Consider the following 26,537-nt stretch of genomic DNA (forward strand, 5'->3'; position numbering starts at 1 on the left):
TGCTAAAACTCTGAATCTGAGGAAATCTTTGCACAATTTGCACAACTGTGTAGGCATCATCAGTTAGTTATTAATGCCGGATGAGGGAAAACACAGTGGTAAAAATGCCCCTTGCAACTTTTCTGAGGTGTGATGTTGACATCAAATTTAAATTCTTGTTCAAATAACAAATCAGTGTTTCAGTTTTACTATTTAAGGTGTTGTTGCTTTAACCCTATACAATCCAAAGTTATTTCTCTCATCGTCCCAACTTTTCTGAAAATGACTTGTCTGCCTTAAAAAATCAGACAAACAAACAAACAAAAGAACATGTTAAACATTTAGCCGCAGCTCCCTCGGTCTGATACATTGGAAATAATTCTGACAAATATCGTGTCTCTGCTACATAGTGCAGAGTGGCAGAACAGGTGATAGCTTTTTGTGCATGGCTCTTTACTGCTGAGGGCTGAAGGCCAACATGGCGTTTATCTTGCTTTATTCAGATTGTGGCCCAAAAGAAGATGATGAAGCCTTTGCTGCTGAAGTATGGAAAATATGCTGGAAAATCCACCATCACGGTAAGTTTCTCAGATTGTGTTTCTGACCTTAGTGCTCTGCTGAATGAAACTCTTTGGATTGCTGGACATCACAAATGTAGGAGTTAGTAGCTAATGGCCTTTGACAGTTGAACGCAATAATGGATGGCAAATTGATGGGTAGTAGCAGTAAGGATTTTGTATCGTTTAATTTTTTTTCCACACTTTAACAGCTATTCAGTCACAATCACTATGATAGACTTACATTCTGTTTATATGTTTTTTCATCGGATTTGATCAGATCATTTCCTTTAACGCTAATCTTTTAGAATCCTTTTTTTAAATACCTTTGTGACGTAAAATTGAAAACATCACAGAATAACTTGATGTTACTGCTTGACATTGCTGGGTTGTTTGTGGTGACAGCACTTTCTGTAGCCTATAGATGATGCACGTATTTAAAAAAATATATATCACACGTCTAAAATGTGGGAGAAAAAAGCTGTTGGTTCATTACCCACCGCCTTATATTAGAAAGCCATTTGTGGAAGCAAATGAAAGACAAGATGTGTTTGATCATGCAGTGTGTCACATTGGTCTGTAGAGTAACCATTCCAAACCTAAACCCTACACAGTGTGTACAGGCTATATGCTGTACGGCCTCCTGTTTGTTTCACCATGCAACTCTGTCTCCTAAAAACGTACCTTCCTATACAAACTAAACATGCACGTTGTTGTGCGAAGTTTACAAGATGATGAGTATGTTCTGATGCATTAGTGTGTCCTTACGACTTATCCCATAAGTTTAGGGTCTTCACAGCATGTAGTTTGGCACAAACCAAATCAACATGCGGACAAACGAAACTAGAATCTTTTTTTTTTGAAAGAACATTTACGAAAACCACATATATATTATATTATATTATATTATATTATATTATATTATATTATATTATATTATATTATATTATATTATATTATATTATATTATATTATATTATATTATATTATATTATATTATATTATATTATATTATATTATATTATATTATATTATATTATATATTTTATTTTTCTAAATTATTTACAAGGACTTTTATTAACATAGTGATTCACAAACCAAAAAAACTGTACCAGCTCCATTGCTAATGTCAGTCTATGTTTTCAATAAATAAAAGTTCATTATTGAAACCTTTAACAAGTACACCTTGACAAAATCTTAAGGTCTACATCTCAACTGGGTCCCAACTAGGATAGAAACCCAAGAGCACATGCTGTTACACAGACACACCTTCTGCACACGCCTTTTATTAAGATTTCTCCCTGCACTTGGAACCGTCAGGACAAGCTGTCTCATAAAAAGAACACGCTTCCTACTTTGCCAATCATCACTGTCAAGCCTTGTCAAACTCTGACCATATCTGCTGTACAGGCACAGTCCAGGCGGTTTGATGTAAAGTTGCTGTCAGTATTAATCTGACGAGTAGAGAAAGAGCAGAGCTCTGTCTTCTGGGAGTGAGCCAGACCTCCCGGCGGGAGCAGCAGAGGGTGCGAGCTGATTCTTAATAAATAGCAATCCTGAACTTTTTTCCTCGAAACCAACACTTTAAACAAAAAATCCAGCAGCTATTAAACAACTTCACTTCACAGCACAACTTGTACTGTACTGTATATGTTAACGTTCACATCCAGAAAAACGTAAACACATAAAGTCAGACAAAGTCCTATCGCAGTGGAGGCCTCTAGTATGCAGGTAATGCCATGCTCTTCTTTCTCTACTCATGTCAAAAGTTGCTTTTTATATGAGAAAGGAATAATTTAATATCGTAAACATAAAAACTTAAAATAAAATGTTTTAAAGACAAAAAAGCCTGCATTTAATCCTAATCTTTAATTAGATTTGAAAGAATGTCTACATTCAGACTTACAGTTATATTTGTGTAAAATGTTTTTTAGTTGGGGTTAGATTTGGGGTGGGGGCCATTTCAATATCCTCTATCCCTACTGACATTCTACAAGCTCACATGTGCAGATATTTTGAAACTAAACCTGGCAAAACCTGGAACTGCAACCTATTGTCATTATAGTGCAAATTCCATTCACAACTGTGGCCTTGAAGTGTGTGGAGCTGTAAAGGTTGCTGGTTCCTGCTAGTGAAAGAGCCCATAAGTACGAAATCTTTCTGACAAGTCTTATTTCCTTTCAGGTGCATGCTGAAGAAATTTCTGGCAACAATGGATACGTGGAGCTCTCCTTCTGTGCCAAGAAGCTTGACGATAAGGTGAGAAGAGCACACATTACCGATGGAAACACCAGCACCTTTTCAGAAGTGGTTTAGAGGAGATATGCACCAGACAGGGATAGTAGTAGAAATACAATAGTCATGATGTTGTTGTTCAGCCTCAGACGGATCCCCCAAGGGATTTAAGGGTTTACTTTTCATTTTTCAGTGAATCAGTGATCATCTGAGAACGTATTAGTCTCATGTAAATTACAAGACCATCTATTACTGTATAGCACAAGTGAATGGTGCATTTTTATTACTGGTTGAAATTATATGCTTCCACTTTAAGGCTGGCCATTACTGAACCTACGTGCTCCTGCTCTCACACTGTCAAACTTTGCTGACGGCATATTTCAATCAAAAACACAGCGGGGGTTTACATTCAGTTACAGCCGTGTGTCAGGAGCAAGTCTAAGGATGTAAAACTCATGGGTTGCACTTGATTTCCAGTGATATTGGGGGGGAAATTTCTAATTTTTCACAGCATGTACACGCAATTTGAAACCCAAATTTGCTACTCGGACTCGGACTCGAATAGAACCTGATTGTTAAGTGAGAGCAATATTAATATGAATAAATAACAATAATCAAGGCTATCCTTCCTGTGCATGTAATAATGGCTTAATGTACATCCAGGAAACCACACTTTCTATTTAAACTGGATAAAGAATGCCAGTGAGATTTCAGCACATTCAGATGAATCACTGTTACATTTTGGATGTTACAGCTGTGGATGCATCACTGTGGAGCAATGGTGTGTAATCATGTGCCAATGAGACACAAAATTGTTCATAATTTCACCACAGAAGCTTCATTCAATGAAACACTCCACATATTGGTTCCTGATGCCAGATATCTAAACACAAATTACCTGTTTACAATGTTATTCTTGAGAAAGAAAAAAAGTTCCTCTTTAGGTGGATGATTGCAAATACAAATTGTCAGAATAAACTGAAAAAGTTCAGAGTTTGCTAATAGAAATCTGAATTCTGGGTCCGTTTCGAATCATCTGTGCAAATATTTGATGCCAACAACAAACACAGGCATGAACAGTGTTTGCTATCATTTGTGCAGAGTTGGAATTTATATTTCTTGTTGGAGATATTCAGCCTACTGCTATGTCTGACCAGGATGGTCAGATGATAAGTGCCTAAATTACTGTAATTGAGAGCAATGAGAGGCGATTTGAATCCTACACCACTTTGGAAAGTTATAGCCAGTGTGTCAAATGATGCCTTCACTGATATTAAACTTCTTTTGGGTCTAGTTTGAGCAGTACATACTTCTATCTGAAAAATGCCTTCTGATGACATCACTTGGAGGAACTTTTAGTTCAGATTATGTCATGTTGTTGGTCACACTTCGGCGTTTTTAATTATAGTCAACCTGCTTGTCCAGAGTTCCCCCAGATGATATCATCTGAAATCCTCATGATGAAAAACTCTTCCAGGTGATGTCATCTCGAAGAGTCAGAGGGACGTTTAAAGCATTAATGTGCATTTACACAGCAAAATAAAGCCATAGCAATGCAAGTTGAAAATTGATGAAGTTGCCCTTTAATATCAGCATTAGTCAGTAATGTCAGTAATGTTTTTCCATGTATTTCTGTCATTACAAATTGGTGTATGGCATTACAACTAAGATTTACAGTTTGAATTCAGTTACTTTCCAGTTACTAATCCCAGCAATGCTCTGCTACTTTAAGGAAATAATTACGAATTTCCTGGTACATTTGATGGCACTTTGCTGTTCTTGTGCTGAAGAAAGTCTGGTTATGTTTAAAGATCGAACACCAGAGTGAGAGTTAACTAGTAGGCGCATGCCTCTTCCATTATACATACAAAATAATAATGCAGTTTTAAAAGTTTACATTTTTTTAGTTTCTAACAGATGATGACTGAAGCAACAGGACCAAGCTAATTCTAATTAGCTGCTCAACATCTGTATAACCTGATCCTGCTGTTTAGACAGTGGTGAACATCCAACATGGTAGCAACTGTTAATAATTAGACTTAATGTTATTACCCGGGGACTGAATTATGACATGCATGTCTGCTCAGACAATGCTGCTGATACTGCTGGCTAGTGGTTGCCATGACAACAAAGAGAGGATGCTATGAGGATGCTACGGCTCTTTTTGCCCCTGTCCCTCAGGAGACATATCTGGCTAATGTGGTGGGAAATGCAGCATTAACTGTCTCATTCAGCGTACACAACGCCTTCGCCCCCATCCTTCCCACCCTCTGACTGCCATAGTCACACACAAAGACTAATGCACACACTTATCACTTGTTTTTCTCCCAGAAGAATCAATTGACCTAACTAATCAGTGTTGCTCTGATGCCTGTACTTGAGACTCAGCGGATGATTTAAGGCCATTGTCAATGCAAGTGAACATCTCAGACATTTTCATTTTAGCAGCGTATTTGCTAGTACTGATGATGTAAATGGGCTCAGCCGCTTTAGTTAATTTGAATGCATAACATTAATAGCAACCCAATACTGAAGCTATTTCAGATGCTCTGTGGATATGGGATGTAGTGCGGTGCACAAGAAAGTTTAATCTCTTGAGCTTCTCGTGAGCTTTAAATATCAGTTGAAGAAACCATTAACGATATTATAGAATCGCAGGACTGCGTGAGAGGAAACAGTAGGTTGATAAAACCATTTAGTCCTCGTCTCAGTCTTAATTCACCACATTGATCATCTCTCGTCTAAAAGAGCCATCATGCTATTTAATTGTATGCCTACTTCTTCTTGACCTTTAATCACAGAGCCAATTACTTCTGCCTCTGCAATCAAATAATAATTAATCAGTGTCACTCATTTGTAAAAATCGCTGTTTTATTCTCAACCGAGTCATATGAATAACCCTTAGAATAATGTTCAGATAACCCAAAAAGTGGCACTTTTGCAGGGGTGCTTTCTGTAATGTCTGACTTTGTGTCAACTTTGTTACAGCCATGGACAAACACCATAACAGTACGGAGTCTTCTCCATTGGCAAATTTAATTTATACTTTTGATATATTTATAGTGTGTTAAATCTTTGTAGCCTAATGAATTTAACTTGTATTAATTAAAACTTGTTGTATTAATTTGTGTTGATTTTATATCTGGTGTTTGTCCCTGCTGGAAACTCTTGAAAAACAGATTTGTAATCAAGAAGAATCAAGAGATTCTTTTGGTGAAAGTTGAATAAAATAAATATGATATAATTATATGGAAACCATTTGCAGACAATTATGTTTTCATTTGTCTCATGTGAATTTCAAGAGACCTCCCGAATAAAAAAAAGTAAAGTAGACAAATGCTGTTTTTCCCTATGCCACATTTTCACCATTTCTTTCACGGAGCTCTAATGTTAGGAAATAGAGGGTTGGTACCTTTAATAATCAGTTTTCTCTGTTTCTGCAGGACCTCTTTAGCAAGTCTGACCCATTTTTGGAAATATACCGAATAAATGATGATGAAACAGAGCAGCTTGTACACAGAACTGAGGTAAAATATTGGGTCTTCACTTTCATCAATAGCTGTTTTGCATTATTACCACTTTGTTTCATATGTCACGCGTTCCTGTCTAACAGGTGATTAAAAACAACCTGAACCCTGTGTGGGAGCCCTTCAAAGTGTCTCTCATGTCCTTGTGCAGCTGCGATGAAGACCGGAAGCTCAAGGTAAGGGTCTTTTAGGAAGTCCAAAGCATCAAAAGCCACAGTGGTTAGTACTTTAAAGTGGAATCAGAAAGCAGGGCCACACTGACAGAGAGAAAGTAGCAAACAATATTGTTTGTGTGTGCCACAGTGCCTAGTTTGGGATTATGACTCCAGGGGGAAACACGACTTCATCGGCGAGTTCTACACCGCTTTCAGGGAAATGCAGAGAATTTCCAGTGGAAATAAGGTCAGTGAGCAGAGAGGTGGCGCAGAGCGGAGAGACAGCCGTGTAACTGTTTCATCCGTTTCCAATATGCGTCTGCATATTGCTGCATATTGCCAATGCTGAAAGTTGTTCTCTGTCTTTAACTTGCTTCATTGAAGGTGACGTGGGATTGTGTGAATCCCAAGTACAAACAGAAAAAGAGAAACTATAAAAACTCAGGAGTTGTCATCCTCACTGACCTTAAGGTAGGCATCTGCTGCCGAAATACAAGAACATCATCAGAACATTTAGGAGAGCTGAACCAATCACTGTTCTATTCTTTTATTATGAAAAATAAAATGAAAAGAACCTTTAATGTTGAGCTTTTTGAAATTCAAGAACATTAACGTATTCATACATTTATATGTGTCCTGTACAGAAACAGTCTCTCTCATCCTCTCTTACTGGTATAATAAGAAATAAGATGAATAAAAACATGATTTTTTACACTACATACATTTATAGTTTCTATATTAACAAGATGCATTATATCATTTTACAGTCAACAGATTTGTTGACTAAATTCCATCTTTAATGACCAGATGCTTCAAGCACGACCAAACATCACTTCTAAGCTTTTGCTTTTAAGAAACCTTCTTTTTTTCTCTCTCCTACAGCTCCACAGAGTGTATTCCTTCTTAGATTACATCATGGGAGGATGCCAGATTCACTTTACGGTAAATTGAGTGGTCCCTGTTTAGTCATGCATCACTATCACTGACCCTTTTAATATGAATTAATGCTGTCTAATATACCCTGTACTACACGAAACTCTTAAGATAAACCATCTTAGGCATGACTTTCTTTTGCTGGTACATATGCAGTAAGTTTTTTTTTTTTTTTTTTGTATTTTATAATTGTGAAACATTAGGTTAATTTTATCCTTGAAATCTCATCCATGTGCACAGCTCCTTTTTCTTATTGTAGGCATATTCAAGGAATACATTCCAACCATCTTCAACTCTTGCCCTTTGGTCTGCCCTGTTTAGTGGTGCTTCTGACTCTCTGGCTGCAAAACTGAAGCAATGAATATTAATCCGCTGTGGTAGATGAAGTTGCTCCTTGTTGAAATAGGCTGCTTAGATCTACAGTGTATGGGAGCTGTAGCTGCCTCAATCTATGTGGGTGTAAAAAGTACAAGTTCTCATCTGTGATCAGATAATTTATACTGCCATTAGGCATATTTCAGGCCCGCTCACACAGAATGGTTTATAATATCATATGCAGCCAAGTAAAAGACTGTGCAACAAGTTAAGTAGCACAAGAGGAAGCTGACTGATGTAAAACTGTTCATATTGCACACATTATAATTCTTCCTACCAGGTTGCCATTGACTTCACAGCCTCCAATGGAGACCCCAGGAACAGCTGCTCATTGCACTACATCAACCCTTACCAGCCCAACGAGTATCTGAAGGCTCTGATAGCAGTGGGGGAGATCTGTCAAGACTATGACAGGTTTGTCACTTTTTTGTTTCTCATTAAAGGCTCTTCGTTGCCTACAGGGATTGTCAGTATCTTCTGCTGTGAAATAGAGCTGCAGCGCGCTCTGTGAATGGCATTTCACTGGAATCTCTCACACTGAAATGAGCCACTTCATCTATACCACGGCAAAATGACTTTAATGGAAATCATGAAGCACTGAAACAGAGTGGCAGAAAATCCTGCAAGTTATTATATTTTTGCTCAGTTTGTTACAGAGCTGAACGGAGCTGAACTGTTGACCGCTAGCTCCTCCATCTCTGATTCATTCCTTTACTGAAATGTATTTTGCATTATGAATTCTGTCTGTTGCAGCACAGTGGTGGAGTGGTTAGTGCTGCCGCCTCACAGCTAGAAGGTCATGGATTTGCATCCACAGCCAGCTGTGGCCTTTCTGTGTGGTGTTTGCATGTTCTCCTTGTGCTTGTGTTTGTTTCCTCCCATAGTCCAAAGACATGCGTGTTGGGTTAACGGGAGACTCCAAATTGCCTGTGGGTGTGAATGGTTGTCTGTCTGTGTTGGCTCTGAGATAGACTGGTGATCTGTCCAGGTTGTACCCCAGCTCTCACCCAATAACAACTGGAATAGGCTCTAGCCACCCCACACCTCTGAAACAGATGAACGGTTATAGATAATAGATGGATGGAATTCTGTCTGTTAGTTAAGCTATAAGCATAACATCTTCCAAATGGCAGCCAGTTTCTTCCAGCACACTGCTATTCACTGCTTGTTTATTGTCAACATCATGTTCACTTTGATAAGTCAATTCTAATTAGTATTAAACCTGTAACTGAGTAACGTGCAATAAACAGTGTCTCGGAAAATTAGAACAAGCAAATTCAGATTCTACTTTCTATTACAGTATTTATGAATGAAGGTATTCTGGGGCTGAAATTGATGCTTGGTGGCAGTCTTCAAGTACACTGACAAACACGCACATACACACACATACACCTACACACACACCAGACACTTTTTCGCAGTTCCCAGTGAGAGTGACTGTTATGTGAACCACACGTACAACCCCAATTCAAAAAAAACTTGTGGAAAACGTAAATAAAAACAGAATGCAATGACTTACAAATCTGATCACACCATATTTTATTCACAATAAAGCAAAAACAACATATCAGAAACTGAGACATTTTACCATTTTATGGAAAACATTAGCTCATTTTGAATTTGATGGCAGCAACACATCTCAAAAAAGTTTTAAGAGGGTGATGTTTACCATTGCGTAGCATTCCGTGTTCTTTTAACAACTGTCTGTAAACATCTGGGAAGTGAGGAGACCAGTTGCTGGAGCTTAGGAGATGAATGTTGTCCCATTCTTGTCTGATACAGAATTTTAACTGCTCAACAGTCCTGGGCCTTTTTTGCCAGATGTTTTGTTTTATGATGTGTGTTTTATGGAATGTTTTCTATTGGTGAAAGGTCTGGACTGCAGGCAGGCCAGTTCAGCACCTGGACTCTTCTCCTGTGTAGCCATGCTGTTGTGGTGGATGCAATATGTGGTTTAGGATTGTCTTGCTGAAATATACAAGGTCTTCCTAGACATCCTACAACGATGTTAGCATATGTTGCTCTAAAACCTTTATGTACTTTCAGCATTGATGGTGTCTTTCCAGATGTGTAAGGTGTCCACACCGTAGGCACTAATGCAACCCCCATCAGAGATGGAGGATAGATGGTCCCTCTCCTCTTTAGTCCACAGGACACGATGTGATGGAAAATCAAGTATAATTAAATGATTGGTCCATGGTTTCCAAAAAGAATTTTAAATTTTGATTCATCTGACCACAGAAAAGTTTTCCATTTTGCCTCAGACTATTTGAAATAAGATTTGGCCCAGAGACCACAGCGGCGTTTCTGGATCATCTTCACATATGGCTTCTTCTTTGCACGATACAGCTTTAACTGACATTTGTGGATTGCACTGTGAACTAAGTTCACAGACAGTGTTTTCTGGAAGTGTTCCTGAGTCCATGCAGTGATGTCCTGTAGAGAATCAGACCTGTTTTTAATGCAGTGCCGCCTGAAGATAGTGCACATCCATTTTGACCTTCGGCCTTGTCCCTTTTGCACTGAGGTTCCTTCTGATTCTCTGAATCTTTTGATGATATTCTATACTGCAGTTGGTGGGATCTCAAAAGTCGTAGATTAGTTAACCTCTGCCCATCTTTACATTCGAGAGGCTCTGCCTCCCTGAAATGCTTGTTTCATACCCAGTTATATTACTGACCTGTTGCCAATTTACTTAATTAACATAACTTTGTCATGTTTGCAGTTGTCAACTGCTCCTCCATTTGTTGTTCCAGCTTTTCCAGCCTTTATTGCCCCCATTCAAACTTTTCCTAAATGTGTAGCTGCCATTGAATTCAAGATGAGCTAATATTTTCCATGAAATGTTAAAATTTCTCAGATATGTTGTTTATGTTTTATTGTGAATAAAATATGGGTTGATGAGATTTGCATATCATTGCATTCTATTTTTATTTATGTTTTACACATTGTCCCAACTTTCTTTGAATTGGGACTGTATTTTAATCATGTGTGGACATTATATTTGTTACTGAAAGCTGTTTTGACAGATATTTCTAAGTAATTTATTACATTTGGAAAATAAATATAAGCAAATTACACTACAAAACAAAGCAAAATAAATATTGAATGGGTTAAAAAATGCATTTGTATAATAGTATATAAATAAGTCCATTTATCCATGTGCTGCTTATCCAGACTTAGGTTGCAGTGGCAGCAGGCAGAGATGCTTTTCCTTGTTCCACCCTTTTGACGGTCACCCTGTCACCTGTCATCAAAATTGCAGCTGCCTGTGTTTATTTCTTGTAACTCCTACATGCTTTCCACCTCCTCTTCAATTTGTTTTCAATACTACCCTGCTGAGGAAATGCATTTGATTATTGTATTGATTTCAACCTTGTTTCACATTTATTTTATGTGTAAAAATAGAAATGAAAAAGTTGGAAAAAAGTTTCATAGAGCTTAGTTTGAAGGACAATACAAACTGCATTGCATGTGCTTCACAGTGTCTTTGGTCACAGTGGTGTGCTTGCTCCTGTGGACATCTCAATGATACACTTTCCTGTCTGCATCTGTTGCAACTATTGGTCTTCTTTCTTAGCTCGCATAGGCTCATTACCCTGAACTACAAACGAGCACATGCAGAGATAGGGGCTAACACCAGGATAGCAGGCACTTGTGAAACAAGTGGGAGGCATTAAGGCTGGAGAAATAACAGTGTGGTGTACTGTAGAATCTAATGTAAAGACAGGGGAGGAATCCTTAATGACAGTGAAGCTATATCTTCATGCGAGATCTCCAGTTACTTTATATATAAATACTGGCTGATTCTGAGATTTTACCTTTTTTTGTTTAAATTTACTGATTGTGTAATTGCAAACCAATATTAAACTGTGTAAAAATGTGCAACATGAACTAGAAGGGATTGCATGCCTTGCAGGTACATACTAATTAATGGGGAATTTATAATAGAATAATATTATCTGTTTCAGAGAAAGACCCTCTCATCTGTTGAAACTAAGCCACACGAGGATTAACACTCTGACTTCTGATTTATGCAGATCCCCCTTTTGAATATCAGGGGAGCACTGTCTGGCTAATTATAGCATTGAAGACATGGCACTAGAGACACTGAAAACATGCCTGGAAATTAGCAGCTTATCCTTTGCATTTTCATGTTTACATATAGCAGACACACAGGAGCATCATACGTGCAAACATACCTCTGGTCGAACAGTGATTACAAGTGTAGGCAGCCCTTAAGTTGGAATCATTACTGTGGTGTAAAACGTGGGCAAGTAAAACTTTTAGCCTTTAGTGAATATAGGTGACGTGGGATTTTAGAGTCCTCGCAGAGGAGTGCATTATGGAGCTGGAGTGACTATCTTTTGTCTGTGTGGGCAGAGGCTCATTTACCTTGCTGAGAGGGCTATTATACTGGGCACATCTCCCTGTGGCTCCTCACGTGTACTGACAAAGTGTGAAAACAAAGGCCGCCACACACGTTATGGCAAAATTCTGTGATGTCGGTCAGTAGTCGTTTCTGTTGTCTTGTCTGGGCTGACGGTGTTAAATCATATTTGAAGTTTAATGATCTCCTAAGGATTTTTTTTTTTTACTTTGTGCACTTTTTATAAAAATACCAAAATATACACACAATGAGTGCTGTGTCATATCAATGATAAGAATGCAATACATATCAGAATTATGATGGCTCAACATGAATAAATTATTACCAATTAAAATGGTTTATTAAAAAAAAACGTTATCTACTGTACAATGATGCGCTTGGTGAAACCAACATACTGAACATAAAATGTGTTTTCTTCCCATTATTTTGCATCCACACAGCATCGGTGTATTTTAAAGGGCACAATAGTAGGAGTAAGACCTGTATTCAGAGGATGAGTTGTTTGGATGAAAGCGAGCTGAAAACATGTTCATGTCGAAGGTGGGTTTAGAGCAGAGCCATCATTTTATCACCTTTTTTGGACACTGAAATCTTTTAATCAATTTGGAATATTGTTACTGGAGTGTCTTCATATCTGGATACAGTACAGCACATTAGCTGCAGCATGTGAAGAGGTTGCATTACCGAGAATAAAAGTTGGACCTATTCACATGTTTATGGTTTTATTTCTTGGAACAGAGGGTGATGACAGTAACCAAAAATGGACTCAAAATCACCCATGTACCTTTCTAACTAAGCTCCAATTGTCCGGAGCCTACAGAGTTACTACATGAGTTGTTGTTACCACTATAAATCATTTAGCAATAACATAACAGCATAGCAACAGCAACATGCATAACAGTAATAAAAGTCCATCAAGAGTGCGTAGTTCAAAGTTTATTACCGAGCCTGAGAGTGTAAAAAACCCATCACTCTGCCAATATTTATATAAGTCCACACCTCTCCCAGTTACACACTTCTGATGGCTCTGAAATGTTGCCCCACAGCCATATTAGGTCTGTGAGGAGACAAACAACTCTCCAATCAACACCTGTCAACACACCAAATAAATCAACACTTATTAATACTGCAAATGTTGCTGTGTGTACCCTTTGATGCTCCCATACCATGTCCAGAGTAAATGAACTAAATATACCGTTTCAAATGTGTGTGCCTCAAACAATGATTCTGTTTGAGATGTTTTTTTTTGTGATTGCACTGGGCTGCAGAATTTGTGGTTCTTTTGTCAGTCATGAAAGCATGAAATACAGTAAATGGTCTGATAAGGGAGGCAGCCTCTGCAGGCAAACAATCAGTGAGGTGACTGACAACAAGCTGCGACAGTTCTGCTGTTTATCTTAAATGCAACAGATTCTAGTGTATTACAGTAAACAAAGATTTAAATGCTTAATGTATATTTAGTATTAGCATGGCAGTAAAGGGGCAGTCCCAGAAATTGTTACACTTCAATAAAGTTGGGTGCCTTGCAAAGGAATAAATGGCGAGAGCACATTTAGAACAAAGATATCTAGTAAAAACAAAAGAAAACATTTATAAATTTATTGTAAGTAGGTTTGAATGGTTGTGATGTTAAAACCAATTTAGATTTTTGTGAGAAGAACAATGTCATTGTGGAATCAGGTGGAGCAGCTGCAGCCTGATGTGGGATTTGGAGACAAAAGATAAAACAACAGATTGAATTGATTTTTAACATTTTAATCTTACACATTAGAAAAACTGTCACCACACTTTTACACTAATCAGCCACGACATTAACACTGGTGGTCTTAATAATGCCATGGAGGACAAGGAGTAAATCTGCAGCTACACAGCCCAATAGGCATAACACATGTTTTGCAGATGAGCTGGAGATGAGTTTGAAATAAAGTTTTATTCTTAGTCTTAAATAAAATTAATTCAAGATAGCTCTTATTGGCTAATGCTGTTTTTTGTTCAGTGTCTATAACCCAGTTTTGGGTTGATTATCCCGTAGTGTGGGCCAACTCGTAGTAACTCAAGGAACACCACAAGTAAAGGTTAAGGTACAAATATGACAATAGATTAGCTACAAAGTACCTAAACACAATATACAACTACATTAAAACAAAATTATATAAACCTAAAGAAGAATACTAAAATGGGATAAAAGGGAAAACTAACTAAGGTGGCCCTTGGTGTCTGGGTGGGGCTGCACCTTTTGGGGTGGGATTCAATCCCGCTGCTTTTTGTATCCCAACCAGAAGCTCTACCCATTGAGTCACCAGGCCCCCAGAAAGCTAAAGTCCACTTCAGGGCAATACTAAGGAGACAAAAGGGTTCAATAGTCATCTGGTCTCCAACACATTCTTATCTCCGCAGCCATAGCTCACTCGATCCTGTGTCTCAATCGATGGCTCTCCACACAGACTTTGAGGATAGTTTGGCACAAAAGTTCAGTTCTCAAGAAGACACCGGGCCAAGGCCTAACACACACACACACACACACACACACACACACACACACACACACACACACACACACACACACACACACACACACACACAGCAGAGCATACGTTTTAAAGTTGGAGAACAGTACTCATGGATTCCTTCCTTGTCCCGTTGACTCTGTCTGGTACTGCTGCAGCGTCTCCACTGTGAAATGGGGCCTCTGACATTGTCACTCTATTCAGTCTGTGCCATCTTCTCCTGTCAGAACATCACCTCTCCTTTCCCCTTGTGTCACATACAGTACACCTTCTGCTGCTCTCTCCTTCTGACCATTCCCTCTGTATAGATACATACACATAGCGGTTGCGTTTCATGCACAGAAAACAAATATAAAAAGGAAGAATAAATATCATGCACTTATTTGGTAAATAGGGGATTTAGACATACTCTAGGCTTGCTCCTGTTATTTATACACAGCACTGCACCCTGGCACACAACGCAGCGTAGCAGAGCCTCTTACATTATTATCTGTCCATCGAGATGGTACGAAAAAAAAACTTGAGGATATGAGATACTGTGAGATACAGGTGCAAATATTGGCTGCAGATTTCAAATTGTAATACAAGCTTTTAACATTTATGAAATGCAAACAAGCCCCTGGGAGAATGAGCAGATGGATACACTATCAATATTTTTCAGATCACTGTCAAAAGCTCTCCCAGATTAAACAGTAGTAACTGACTGAATAGGACTAATTAATTTGCTTATCGTTTCAGTGACAAAAGGTTTTCAGCTCTGGGATTTGGTGCCAGGATCCCTCCAAATTACGAGGTGAGTATCTCTGTTCTCCCTGTTATCCATTCATCCTAAAACTACCTTTCACTTTTCTATTCGTCTATACTGACCTTTTCTTCACATAAACAGTATTATGTATAGTTTTATTCATATGAATCCTGCTAGTTTTCTATACAGTGGGACTTTCTGCAAAATGATTTACATAACCTATTTCATGACACAATGTGTTATATTGTCAGACTTTCAAATTTAAAGCTAATTAGTGAGGTGATTTTATTTTATAAGCAACTTATCAACTTATCTTGAAAAATAACACATTCTGATTAAATAAAAGCCCTGCAGTGTTGATTCTCAGTCTACATAAGAATTCATGAGTGTGACAGCATTTGTTTGAACAAATTGCACTCTGAGAACCAAAAGCCTTCAGTGATTCTGAATAGCACCGTGTAGAGACATCTGGCACATGAAGAGTGGGTGCATGCGTGCACACGCACACACACACACACACACACACACACACACACACACACACACACACACACACACACACACACACACACACACACACAGTGCGTGCACAGTTGATCACTTTTTAAATGCGTAACTGTTTATGTTGAATTGTAAGACTGCAATGTGCTGGTGTGAAACACTAATGACTACCATATCAACCATGCATTTGTATTTGTGCTTCAGCAAATACAAGCTATTAATTTCTAATTTGCCCTCACTGTGACTGTCTTTCAGAAGTCATAATTACTGTGTGCTCTTGCCACGTTGTGGCAGGTGGTGCAGGTGAATGCAAATTAAGCCATTAGACTAATTATAAACTCATCGGCATCACTCATGTGCAAACTGGATTGACTTGGGCTCAGTATATGTTGTTGTGCACTGTGTCCTTAATTATGCATTATGTGTACACATTGTGATTAAAAACATTACAAATGAAGATCCAAAGTGTTAATTTGCCAGTCAATAATGGATTAGATAGTGATTTGTGGGAATTATTGTAAAGCATCAATGAAAGTTGTCTATTGTGTTAATTAATGTGGGTAATTTAAACCCATAGACAAAAAATGTGTTTAATATATATTATAATAATAATATAATAATAATATTTCTCTATAGCCTTAGACATTCATGGTTATATATAAGGTTTACAAAAGAACACCCCTAGTTATTATTGATTGAAGTATTAAGGCTGCTTTCATAAGTTGTTTGTTTTGGTTAAAGGGACTTTGATGTTTTTGATCATTTACTACCATTTTGCTTGTTGCTGGTACGAAAGCTGTAACTCAAACTGTGGTTAATATCTGATCAGCCTGCTAAAAGCTTTTGATTTCTCATGTGTCCTGTTGATGATGAATGACAAATTGCTCCAGTGAATAAGTAGCCAATTATATCAGTAAAATTCTATTTGTAAAAAGTCAGGATTAAGAAGGAAACAAAACATGTTGGACTTCTTACCTCATTTTAAACACCAGGCTTAAAAGCTACAGTAAATTCCCTAAACAAAAAAAGAAGTTCTTAACGTTCAAAGCACGTGTATGTAATAGTATAATCATTGCTTGACAATGCTTTCTGTAAATCCTGACAATAAAGAATAGACTAGAATAGAATACTATTGTCATTCACAAATATACACCAATTAGTAGACATAAAAAAGACTCACTATTTGGACATTGTTAACCACTTTGTACATTTTAACCAGAACACCAAAAGGGAATACAACAATTATTAATTTTGTACATTTCATGGGATGTCATGTCAAAACATCTGCAGTGAAATATGAAATATAAACAGGATCTACAGTGGCCCAATGCAAACACTAAATAGAGGCTTGTGTGGCTGATTTTCTAGGGCTCTTCATATTTATCTATACAGTTACTGAATTCAGGCTGTTAATCACATTAAAGACAAAAAATGACTTTAAAAATGGCCAGCTGGAGACGAGTCAGTTGTCACTGATCTGGCTGACAGTTGGTGCTTGTGAGAAAAAAACTGTTTCTTCTGATGGGAGGCATCAAGAAGGGGATTTTATTTTTGCCAATTAAACAGCTTTGAGATAAACAAAGTCAATCTGACATTTGGATGGCAAGAATAGACCAGATAAAAGAAGCAAGGTGGCAATCTCTTCCCAGAAACCAGATATTACGCATATAGGATGTGCTATAGAGTCATTGCTGTCTATCCAGAGATAGTAATAAACAGCCTCCAAAACACTGGATAACGCTACTATTCAGTGAATAAAATTATTTTTTCCATTTCAATTATTTTCCATGTTGTCTAAATTTTGCTTAAGGTTTATGCAAAACGTCAAAACAAATAACACCCCAAATAACTATTGGCATGCAAACCAAAATGTCTGCTCAACCAACTTCCGATATGCATTATTACTAAAGCATTCAGCTTTAAAGATGCAGTATGCAACATGTTTGAAATATGTGTAAAACAGAAATATGCTCCAAAACCTGACTTAATGTGGAGAGGTGTGGTTGATGCCTCCCATGGCACAAAGTCAATAAACTACACTGACAGCAGTACAGAGGTATTCCCTTCTTAATATTTTTAACTGTTTTGTAGCTCCCTAATTATTGTAATTTCACAATGAGGACTACTACAGCTGATGGGCTGTGCAGAGAAGGTGGAGGGAGATCTGTGTGGAGCAGAAAGGACTGATTCAGAGCCTCAAGCCAGTAGCTTTAAAAAGTGTTATCACTATAAATGTGCCCAGAGCAAACAGTAGATGTGCATTTGATTTGTAATATTAAAATCGACTACCATATATCACTAATGTGCTTGGTGGCAAACTGGCTCCCATTATTATTTATGATAGCCACTAATCATTTGTACTCTCGACATCATCGGAAATAATATCCTACTGGCAAACTCAAAATAAAAAGTTGTCACATTTCTTTATAGTAACCTAATCAACGCGAGTTTGCCTCCCAGTTTCAGATTTAGTTGTCTTTGGTTCCCTTGAATCCACTAGACTCTAGATTTTTCCAGCATTATCAAAAAAGTAACTTGCGGTATTTAATTTCCAACATCATAAAACCGAGAAAAAGATGCACTTCTGATGCTTGGAAAAGATATGGCAAATAAATAATGACAGAGCACAAACCCTCCAGATTGTTTCACAATTTGCTCTCTTTCCGTTAACAGGTGTCTCATGACTTTGCCATTAATTTCAACCCAGAGGATGATGAATGCGAAGGTAAGAAAGGGCTTTGTACACCGGTGCCTATTAAGTGCATCTCCCCTTTAATAATAAATAATAATAAACATCTGTAATCTCTCCACACAGCTGCTAAACTATCACTATTGCCCAGCACATTACACATAATAAATTATCCATAAATAAACACATGCCAGCTGAAATTCATAACATTGACATGTAAATAAGAAAATCATCTCCTCTATACCATCTGTTGTGAGAACTTCAGAGTGCATCTTTATCTAGTTTTGTACCTCCTACAGAGTCAAAGACAGTAGTGTTTTTTAAAGCGTCTTTATGGATTTTACACTTGAATTGCACATGAATGAGTCAAAATCTACTGAAAAAAAGCCTTTGTGTGGGACAGAAAAGCCAACCACTTATATTTTCTTTTTTCTAGACTCACTTTAACGTTTCATTTACAGCTGCTTCTTTGCTGACATGTAGATAGCTTTGTTGATGTCATTTTACTCTCTGCCGTCTTTGATCAGAGATCCAAGGAGTGGTTGAGGCCTACCAGAACTGTCTTCCTAAGATCCAGTTGTATGGCCCAACCAATGTTGCTCCCATCATTAACAGGATAGCCAAGCTGGCAGCAGGCGACGGCAACATTAAAGATGCTTCTGTAAGTGTCTTTTTAAACTCCAATACTAATATATGAATAGAAATTAGTTTTTGTTGTTATGCCACTTACTCACTGAATTCCCGTTGACCTCACATTTTAAAGTAACAATGCTCTTCAGCACTAGAGCCTCGATAAAGAATGAACTGGTGTATGTTAAATTATGTATTGAAGTAATAGAGAATTAGTAGATTGTGGACCTGTTGCAATTGTTTTTTTTTGTGGTAGAAATGATTGTACATCATGAGTAGCTAGTTGCTTATAGACTTACTGTGCTCTTTATCTTTTATGGTACTGTAATAAAATCACAAATATTTTAACTGTGCTATTTTCAGTTACCCACCTGTTGCACAGACATAAATTGTTACTCTCCTACTGTAGTTGCACTGATCTTCATTAACACAATTACTCCTCAACATCAGTGTTTATTATGATCACTTAATGAGCCTCAGTAAACTATTAGCCTTTCGGATTACACATCAGAAACACACCAATCAGCACTAATCGTCAGCAGCAACATTAATATCGCCTGGTGGTGCTAACCTTGTGATGAACAGGGGAAAAAATGGAATGTTGGCTATTATCAACAGCTGTCAGACCACACTGTGCATCACAGCTTGCTGAGTGTGGTTCCGCGTAGCCACAGGCCAGTCAGAGTCCCGACGCTGACCTTTTTTTAACATTAAAACCCAATGGATGCTTTTAGCGTAGTGATTGGTGTGCAGTCTGAGTGCAAACTAACCACTACTCACGGAACCAATAAAAATAATCGCACTAAATTACACCATGTTAAAGTCATTATACTATACCGCTAACATTGTGATGTTCAGTACACACGTGAAATTGATTTCACAGATGCACAAGACCCTGCAGCAGTTTGTGATTTAGCTGCTCTATCATTTGATTTCTACAAAGTGCCGTGCACAGTCAGTGGGTGCTGTAAAATTATCAAAGACATCATGAAAGGCTTACTTCAGACCACAGCAGACAATGAGAGGTGTCCCTGCTTGTAACCACACGTTGATACTAAAATGGGTCAGTGTTAGCAGGGATTAATTCACACTGAAAGCTCTTATGTTCTTCCAGCGGTACCACATCCTGCTCATCCTCACGGATGGTGTAGTGACCGACATGGCAGACACTCGTGAAGCCATTGTACGAGCCTCCTACCAGCCTCTCTCTATAATTATTGTTGGTGTGGGCAATGCAGACTTCACAGACATGCAGATTTTAGATGGGGATGATGGAGTCCTTCGATCACCAAAGGGCGAGCCGGTCCTCCGGGACATTGTGCAATTTGTGCCCTTCAGAGACTTCAAAACGGTGAGTTTTTTACCATCTGTCTATCTTTACTTGTTGACTTTCAGCTTTCTTTTCTCTGTCTGACCGCTGTGGCAGTGATGCTGATTGAAACAGAGACTTTTTTATTCAGTATAGCCCCCCCCCCATTGTTATTTGAAAGACCAAAAAGGCAGATTTTGTTAGCTTTGCCAGTCCTACACATGGGCATCAAGGACTATAAAGGACCATCACATACATGTGTTCTGAATGTAGCAACACACATTCACACAGCAACATTTCATCTATACAAAAACACTCTCTGTTGTAGATCTGACATCTCAAGCCACAAACATAAAAATGCCCCCAGATGTGTGTGATATACACACCAGTTCATTATATAAAACTGCAATGCATTGCACTACATATTATTTGTTGTTCCTGTGTATAGCTCTTAGAAAGAAGCTTCTTTTAACTTGTTTTAACAGTAATTCTAAGTTTAGGACAAAAAAAGTCTAGCTTCACTGAAAAATTTTCTGTAAAATGCATTAACGTGACGTTTCACAGCTGTTTTGACAACTTCATCTGTTCGGTTATGTCTGGTACAGGCTTCACCTGCAGCCCTTGCCAAATGTGTTCTGGCAGAGGTGCCCAAACAAGTAGTGGAGTACTACAGCCATAAGGCCATCTCCCCCATGTGTCCAATAAGGGACTTATCCACGCCCATCCTCAGCCCAGTCGCCACCAGCCCAACAGAATAACCATCCACCGTGTTCCTGGCATCATGCTTTGACCACACCAACATTCTGGCCAACTGAGAGGGAGACGCCTCACTGCTTTGGACAAGAACTGAAGAGCAAATCATTCTAAATGTGTTGTTACTCTTTTGTTTCTTTCTGCTGATGGCAAAGTGTTTACGTGAGGACAGTACAACAGAGAGTGTGGGTTATATTTCTCTGCTCGGTGTGAATCCAGTGCTTCTCCCTGCCTTTGCAAATTGACCATCCAGCTGTTTCAGCGTCATAAAACCTGGGGGATTATTTTTATTATATTTTTTTGCATGTGGGTCAGTTCCTCAGAGTTGATTCATGGTTGGCATGCTGGTGTATTCCTAAAAAACTAAATACTTCAACTCTGCATTATATTGGTTTTCCTTATGATTATTTTGAAGATGTAGAATGTGTCACAATCAAAATTATTTTGCCCAACTTAAACATGCTGACAGTATTTAATCAAGTTATAACTATATTGTATAAAAAAAAGATGCTACAATTCTATATTGTAAACTATAATAACTGATTTATCCAACTCTAGCTGCAAGATACAGCAGGCCTTAATTTGGATTACAGAAGATATTTCCAGACACACAGAGAATTCAATCTACCATTATATGACGTTAAGAAGGTTAGAAATAATTTTCTTTGTGTTCTGTTTTCCTAGTGAAATAAAATTTTCTTTTATCATGTGCTACTAAAATTACAAGCTCTGTTCCAAAGTGCACCAGCTGTTTTCAATAAACCAAACAGCAAAACCTTTATATGACACCAACACTCTGGCAAGTAAAAAAGCCAAAAATACGGATTTTGTTTGGTATTTAGCAGGTAACGGCTGCCAGATTAGTTGCTTTGTGTAAAATAATTAGCTAAACAACAATAATTAGCCAATTCCCCGGTAATTAGGCCTCCTGAAGGACCAGGTGAGAAAACAGCTGAAATGTAAATATCTTTGTTTAGTTCTGCATTATCACCACTTCTGATCGGTTCACGTTGTTCATCTCTAAACTGCAAGTGACTTAACGACTTTAACAATCTGCAGTATTTGTTATAGCTTGAGCTCTTTCTATGCCTTTTTTCTGTTAGAACAGGGAGCTAACAAGTCACAACAAGACAGAGGACACAGTCAAGTCATCAGCTTGCTGGCTGAAGTGGAAGAGTTGCTTGTGCTGCTGTGCAGTAACCAACGGTTGCACAGGGCTGCCTTTGCAGAGGTCAGCTGTATACAAAGCCGGGACAATGTTTTCCTCTAAGAGAAGATAAATGATTGCACCCTATTTTTGTTCTTTTGTCACGTGGTATTGGTGTAAGCTGTAAAATCATGCTTCATGTCAGGTGAATTTTTTTCGCTGTGAAATGCCCACGGTTGTTGTCATCACTAAGCCATTCACTGTGCAGATAGCGTTTTTCATAAGTCTTCGGTATTTGGTTTTTTTTCTTCCTAATATTTTTAGTATGCCATTAGTAGGCCATTATTCTACTTGATGTTTCACAAAGAATTCATCTGGCAAACACATAAATAAAAGTGCAAAATTGATCACATCTAATTCTGCAAAACAAACAGTAGTGTTCATGAAACCAACTGTGAAATATGTTAACATTACACCAGTAAAATTAGAAATGAAAAAGTGTGACATTATCACCAAACTGTTTCTTAACATAAAATTAAAAACAAAGGTTTGCTCATCATTACACGTGTGCACCTCCAGAAAAAAACTGTTCTGTGAACCATTTCCAAGCATCTCCTGCCTGAAGGATCAGCATTAACTGGGGGTATTAAACCTTATCTTTCTGCTGTTCTACGGACCTTTACAATGATCATCATATTTAAAACCTTATAGCCTTAACTTTCATCTACCTTGGCAGAAGTCTGTCAGATTGTCTTCATAGCGTCCAGAGGGTAGCCTTCAATGTTTTAATTTCTAAAAGGAACATGTTCACTTTAAAGACACTACCGCTGCACAACAAGCCGTTTGAGATGCGGTTTTAATTGGAAATACCTATGTGAATTGTGTGCTTTAAGTCACATGTTACATTTTCAAGGATCGTGCTTAAAGTCAACTAAACAAGAAAGTAAAATGGACTCTTTTGAAAGGCTCCTCACATTTACACATTTTACCACTTCTTTGAGGGTCCTTGACTGGACCAAAAACTTTGACGTTCATAGCAGCATTAGGTGACTAAATAGGTTTCCATTCCTTTCTTATTAAAAGCTTAAATTTCAAAAGATTTCTAACGTTTTATTTAAATGTAAAACTAACAAACCCTTTCTTGTATAAATCCATTGCCTTTCCCTTCCTTTTTCATTACATATGCAAACTAATGTTTGCATGGTGGTATAGTGTGAGCCTTTCCAATCCACAGTATGCATACTACCCTCTAAAAGTGGAACATTTTATGTATAAAGTTTAAAGTTTGTTGTTCTTACCAGCAGTCTAAATGAAAAGTGCCAGCAGCGAAAATGCTCCACTGTTTCAAGCCTTACTATTCACTACATTGTATGGTTTGATTGAATAGTTCATTATATGCTGTATCTTGTGTTTTTGCATTTTTAATGTAGCCTAAATGGTTTATTTGTGCTCTGAATGGTGATGATTTGGCCCAGAAACCAAGCTGTCACTGTCATTAAATGCATAGGAGGAATATCTCGTCTTCACAGCTACTCTAACATACACACATATCCACCCCCAGTCTACCGTACAAATATTAATCTGACTTTGATTTGTCCTCTAGAGCCCAATACAGAGTATTGACTTGGTAGGAATTCACCTAAACCTAAACAGCTCTGCCACTGGCTGCTCTCTGAACCCCTTTGAAGATCATAACTATTGAGTTTTTCTTTCACTGTGGCTCACAGTATGACACCTATTGATTCAGCAGGCCTAGATTTGGAAGCATGTTGAGTTACTTTGTGACTTTTGTCTCATAATTGAACGTCAGCTCAATGTGATGGATTTACAACAGTAAAAAACAGATGCAAAAATAAGGAAAACCTCTGACCTTTTATATTTTTTAATAGACAAACATTTCCTTTTCTTTTTGATGAATAGGTTTTTGTATTTATGCATCTTTACACAGTCTCATATTTTACACAGTCTCATATTTTACAGATCTCTTTAAAAACTATAGCATGTCATTTTAAAGTTTCTAAGTTATCAAACAATTTACAGTGCTAGAGGTGTGTCCATACTTCTCAGATAATAATTAGTGTCTTAAAAAAAGAAAAGCATTTTTCAAAGCTTTTATCTATCAAGCCAGCATTGTGCTTTCACATAACGCTTAATCACCATAAGGCAGGATGTACAGTTATTAACCAATATTTCTGTTCCCGAAGGGCAAATGATCCCACATATTAAAATCTAAACTGCTGTGATTTGTGCCTCATATAGCAATTCACTTTCTGGCCCCTATTAACTTTATCACCTTATTCCTACGTCAGCTCAGCAGCACAAGCTCAAATGGTTCATTACCTCATTCTCTTATATTTTATTAGACATGATTCTACCATTGATAGACAATTGACCTTGGAAAATACAAAACATTATTTCTTTATCTAATAAGTAGGTACGTTTTTTTGTGTAATTATCAAATAAGTCATCTTAATTCAAACACAAATATAATCTGCCATGCAAATATCTGGGGTTACCTGAATAAAAAATGCTAAACAGTGATGCACTAGTCTGTGGTGTCGGACCAGGTTTGTTCTGGACAATTCCCCTTCAATTATCTCTTTCAGTCAAGTATAAAATGCGAAAGCATTAAACGAATGTCACTATTGTGTGTAAGACCTAACCGAACCCAAGTACACAGTAATGTGTTGTTATGATTTTAAACTGTTTTGTGGAAAAAATAAATAAAAAATCCACATTAATGTCTGAAGGAGAACCCATTTCTGTGCCACTGCAAAAAGCAGTGAGCTGAAACACTGGAGGAAATAAGACCACAGTTCATGTGGCCATTTTGCACTGTGGATTAAATGTAAAAAAATAAAAGAGTTGGAAAGAATCCACTGAGCTTCTTATGTTGTCTAATCTATACTCTCACCGTTTCAAGATAAAATTAACAAGTCATAAGTTTTATACCACACTATATGAAATTTCCCATATGCAAAGACTCTCTCCCTTTTGTATCCATAAACTGTTAATTATAACAAGGTTTACAGCTCATAACCCTAATATGCAAATGGTGTAACTGCAAGCCGTGTGGGTGAGAAGCAACCCAAGCATCATTAGTAAATATTTGATTTCTTCGTAAAAAAGAAAGAGGTATATTGCATGTTTACTTTTATTGTTAATCTGTGCTGTGCGGTCATTTCTTTGGATTGTATGATATGTTAATATACAAACCTGCATCTGCACACACCTCTGTTCTTGTAGTTTACGCTCTTTGTCTTGCAGTTAGGTAAATAAATCTCAATTAGCTCAAACTGTCTTTGTGATTTGTTATTGTATTGAATTAGACATTTTGTCCAAAGTATATTCTTAACATCTTTTTGATTTTTGTGGTGCTGTTCAAAGAGCAGAGCGGTTTCTCACTGCACACCACTGTACAGGAGGGATGAATAAAAATGTGATTTTGATCTGCTTGACGGCATGTAAGTTATGCTATCATGTACGTATTTGTCCCATGTAGTTTGGCTGCTGATGCTGTAAGTACTTATTGCATGCCAAAAGGGTCTGAGCCTACTCTTTAATTCCATCAGACAGCTCTTTTCATTTAACGGCTATTGTTGAGAGCACTGAATAACAGTTGTTTCCATGGCGACACCTACTTGTGGGGCGACGTAGACCTTCATTTTTTGTCAGATTCAGGGACAAAGATGCAGGATGTGTTGAGAGCTCTGGGAGGAGGCCATCCTCACACGATTATGAAAAAGAGGAGGCTTTGATTGTGATGACTGCTAGCCTTTGGAAGGCCACTAACTGTCCAGCAGGGTTCAAAGCTTCAGGTGAGCTCTGTGTTTAGTATCTCTCTCTCACTATCTCTCCTATAACCCTTTGTGTGCCTGGCTGGTTGATTTATGGCCACAATTAAAGAACACACACCACCGCTTAACATTCACTGCCAATAAATTCAACAGCAGGCTTGCACCCTGGGACAAAGGGCTGTTGCTTAGAGGAATTAACTCATTGCCTTCACATTATCAGATTGCCTTAAATGTCTTTTAAAGCTCAGCTTGGCTTCCCTATCACTGGTAAGGCTGGGAGATCTGGCTGGAGCTACCATGAAAACAGG

At 37.9% G+C, this 26,537-nt stretch overlaps 1 protein-coding gene across 6 annotated transcripts in view; it reads left to right on the top strand.

Moving 5' to 3' along the window:
- The window catches only part of cpne7 (copine VII), a 31,502-nt gene extending 5,780 nt beyond the window's left edge, over positions 1-25,722 (top strand). For 4 of the 6 annotated variants that reach the window (XM_067496530.1, XM_067496531.1, XM_067496529.1 and 1 more), the window contains exons 4-16: positions 483-557; positions 2,721-2,795; positions 6,215-6,298; positions 6,385-6,474; positions 6,602-6,700; positions 6,838-6,924; positions 7,336-7,395; positions 8,042-8,175; positions 15,397-15,451; positions 18,578-18,629; positions 19,121-19,254; positions 20,338-20,574; positions 21,138-25,722. In XM_067496530.1, coding sequence (XP_067352631.1) covers positions 483-557; positions 2,721-2,795; positions 6,215-6,298; positions 6,385-6,474; positions 6,602-6,700; positions 6,838-6,924; positions 7,336-7,395; positions 8,042-8,175; positions 15,397-15,451; positions 18,578-18,629; positions 19,121-19,254; positions 20,338-20,574; positions 21,138-21,290 — 1,335 coding nt within the window. In that variant the 3' untranslated portion in view covers positions 21,291-25,722. The remainder of the gene's footprint in view (positions 1-482; positions 558-2,720; positions 2,796-6,214; positions 6,299-6,384; positions 6,475-6,601; positions 6,701-6,837; positions 6,925-7,335; positions 7,396-8,041; positions 8,176-15,396; positions 15,452-18,577; positions 18,630-19,120; positions 19,255-20,337; positions 20,575-21,137) is intronic. The other 2 variants (XM_067496534.1, XM_067496533.1) reach the window with 2 other exon arrangements.
- Positions 25,723-26,537: the final 815 nt, after the last annotated feature.

Source organism: Channa argus, chromosome 2 (assembly GCF_033026475.1).
Source record: "Channa argus isolate prfri chromosome 2, Channa argus male v1.0, whole genome shotgun sequence".
NCBI lineage: Eukaryota > Metazoa > Chordata > Actinopteri > Anabantiformes > Channidae > Channa > Channa argus.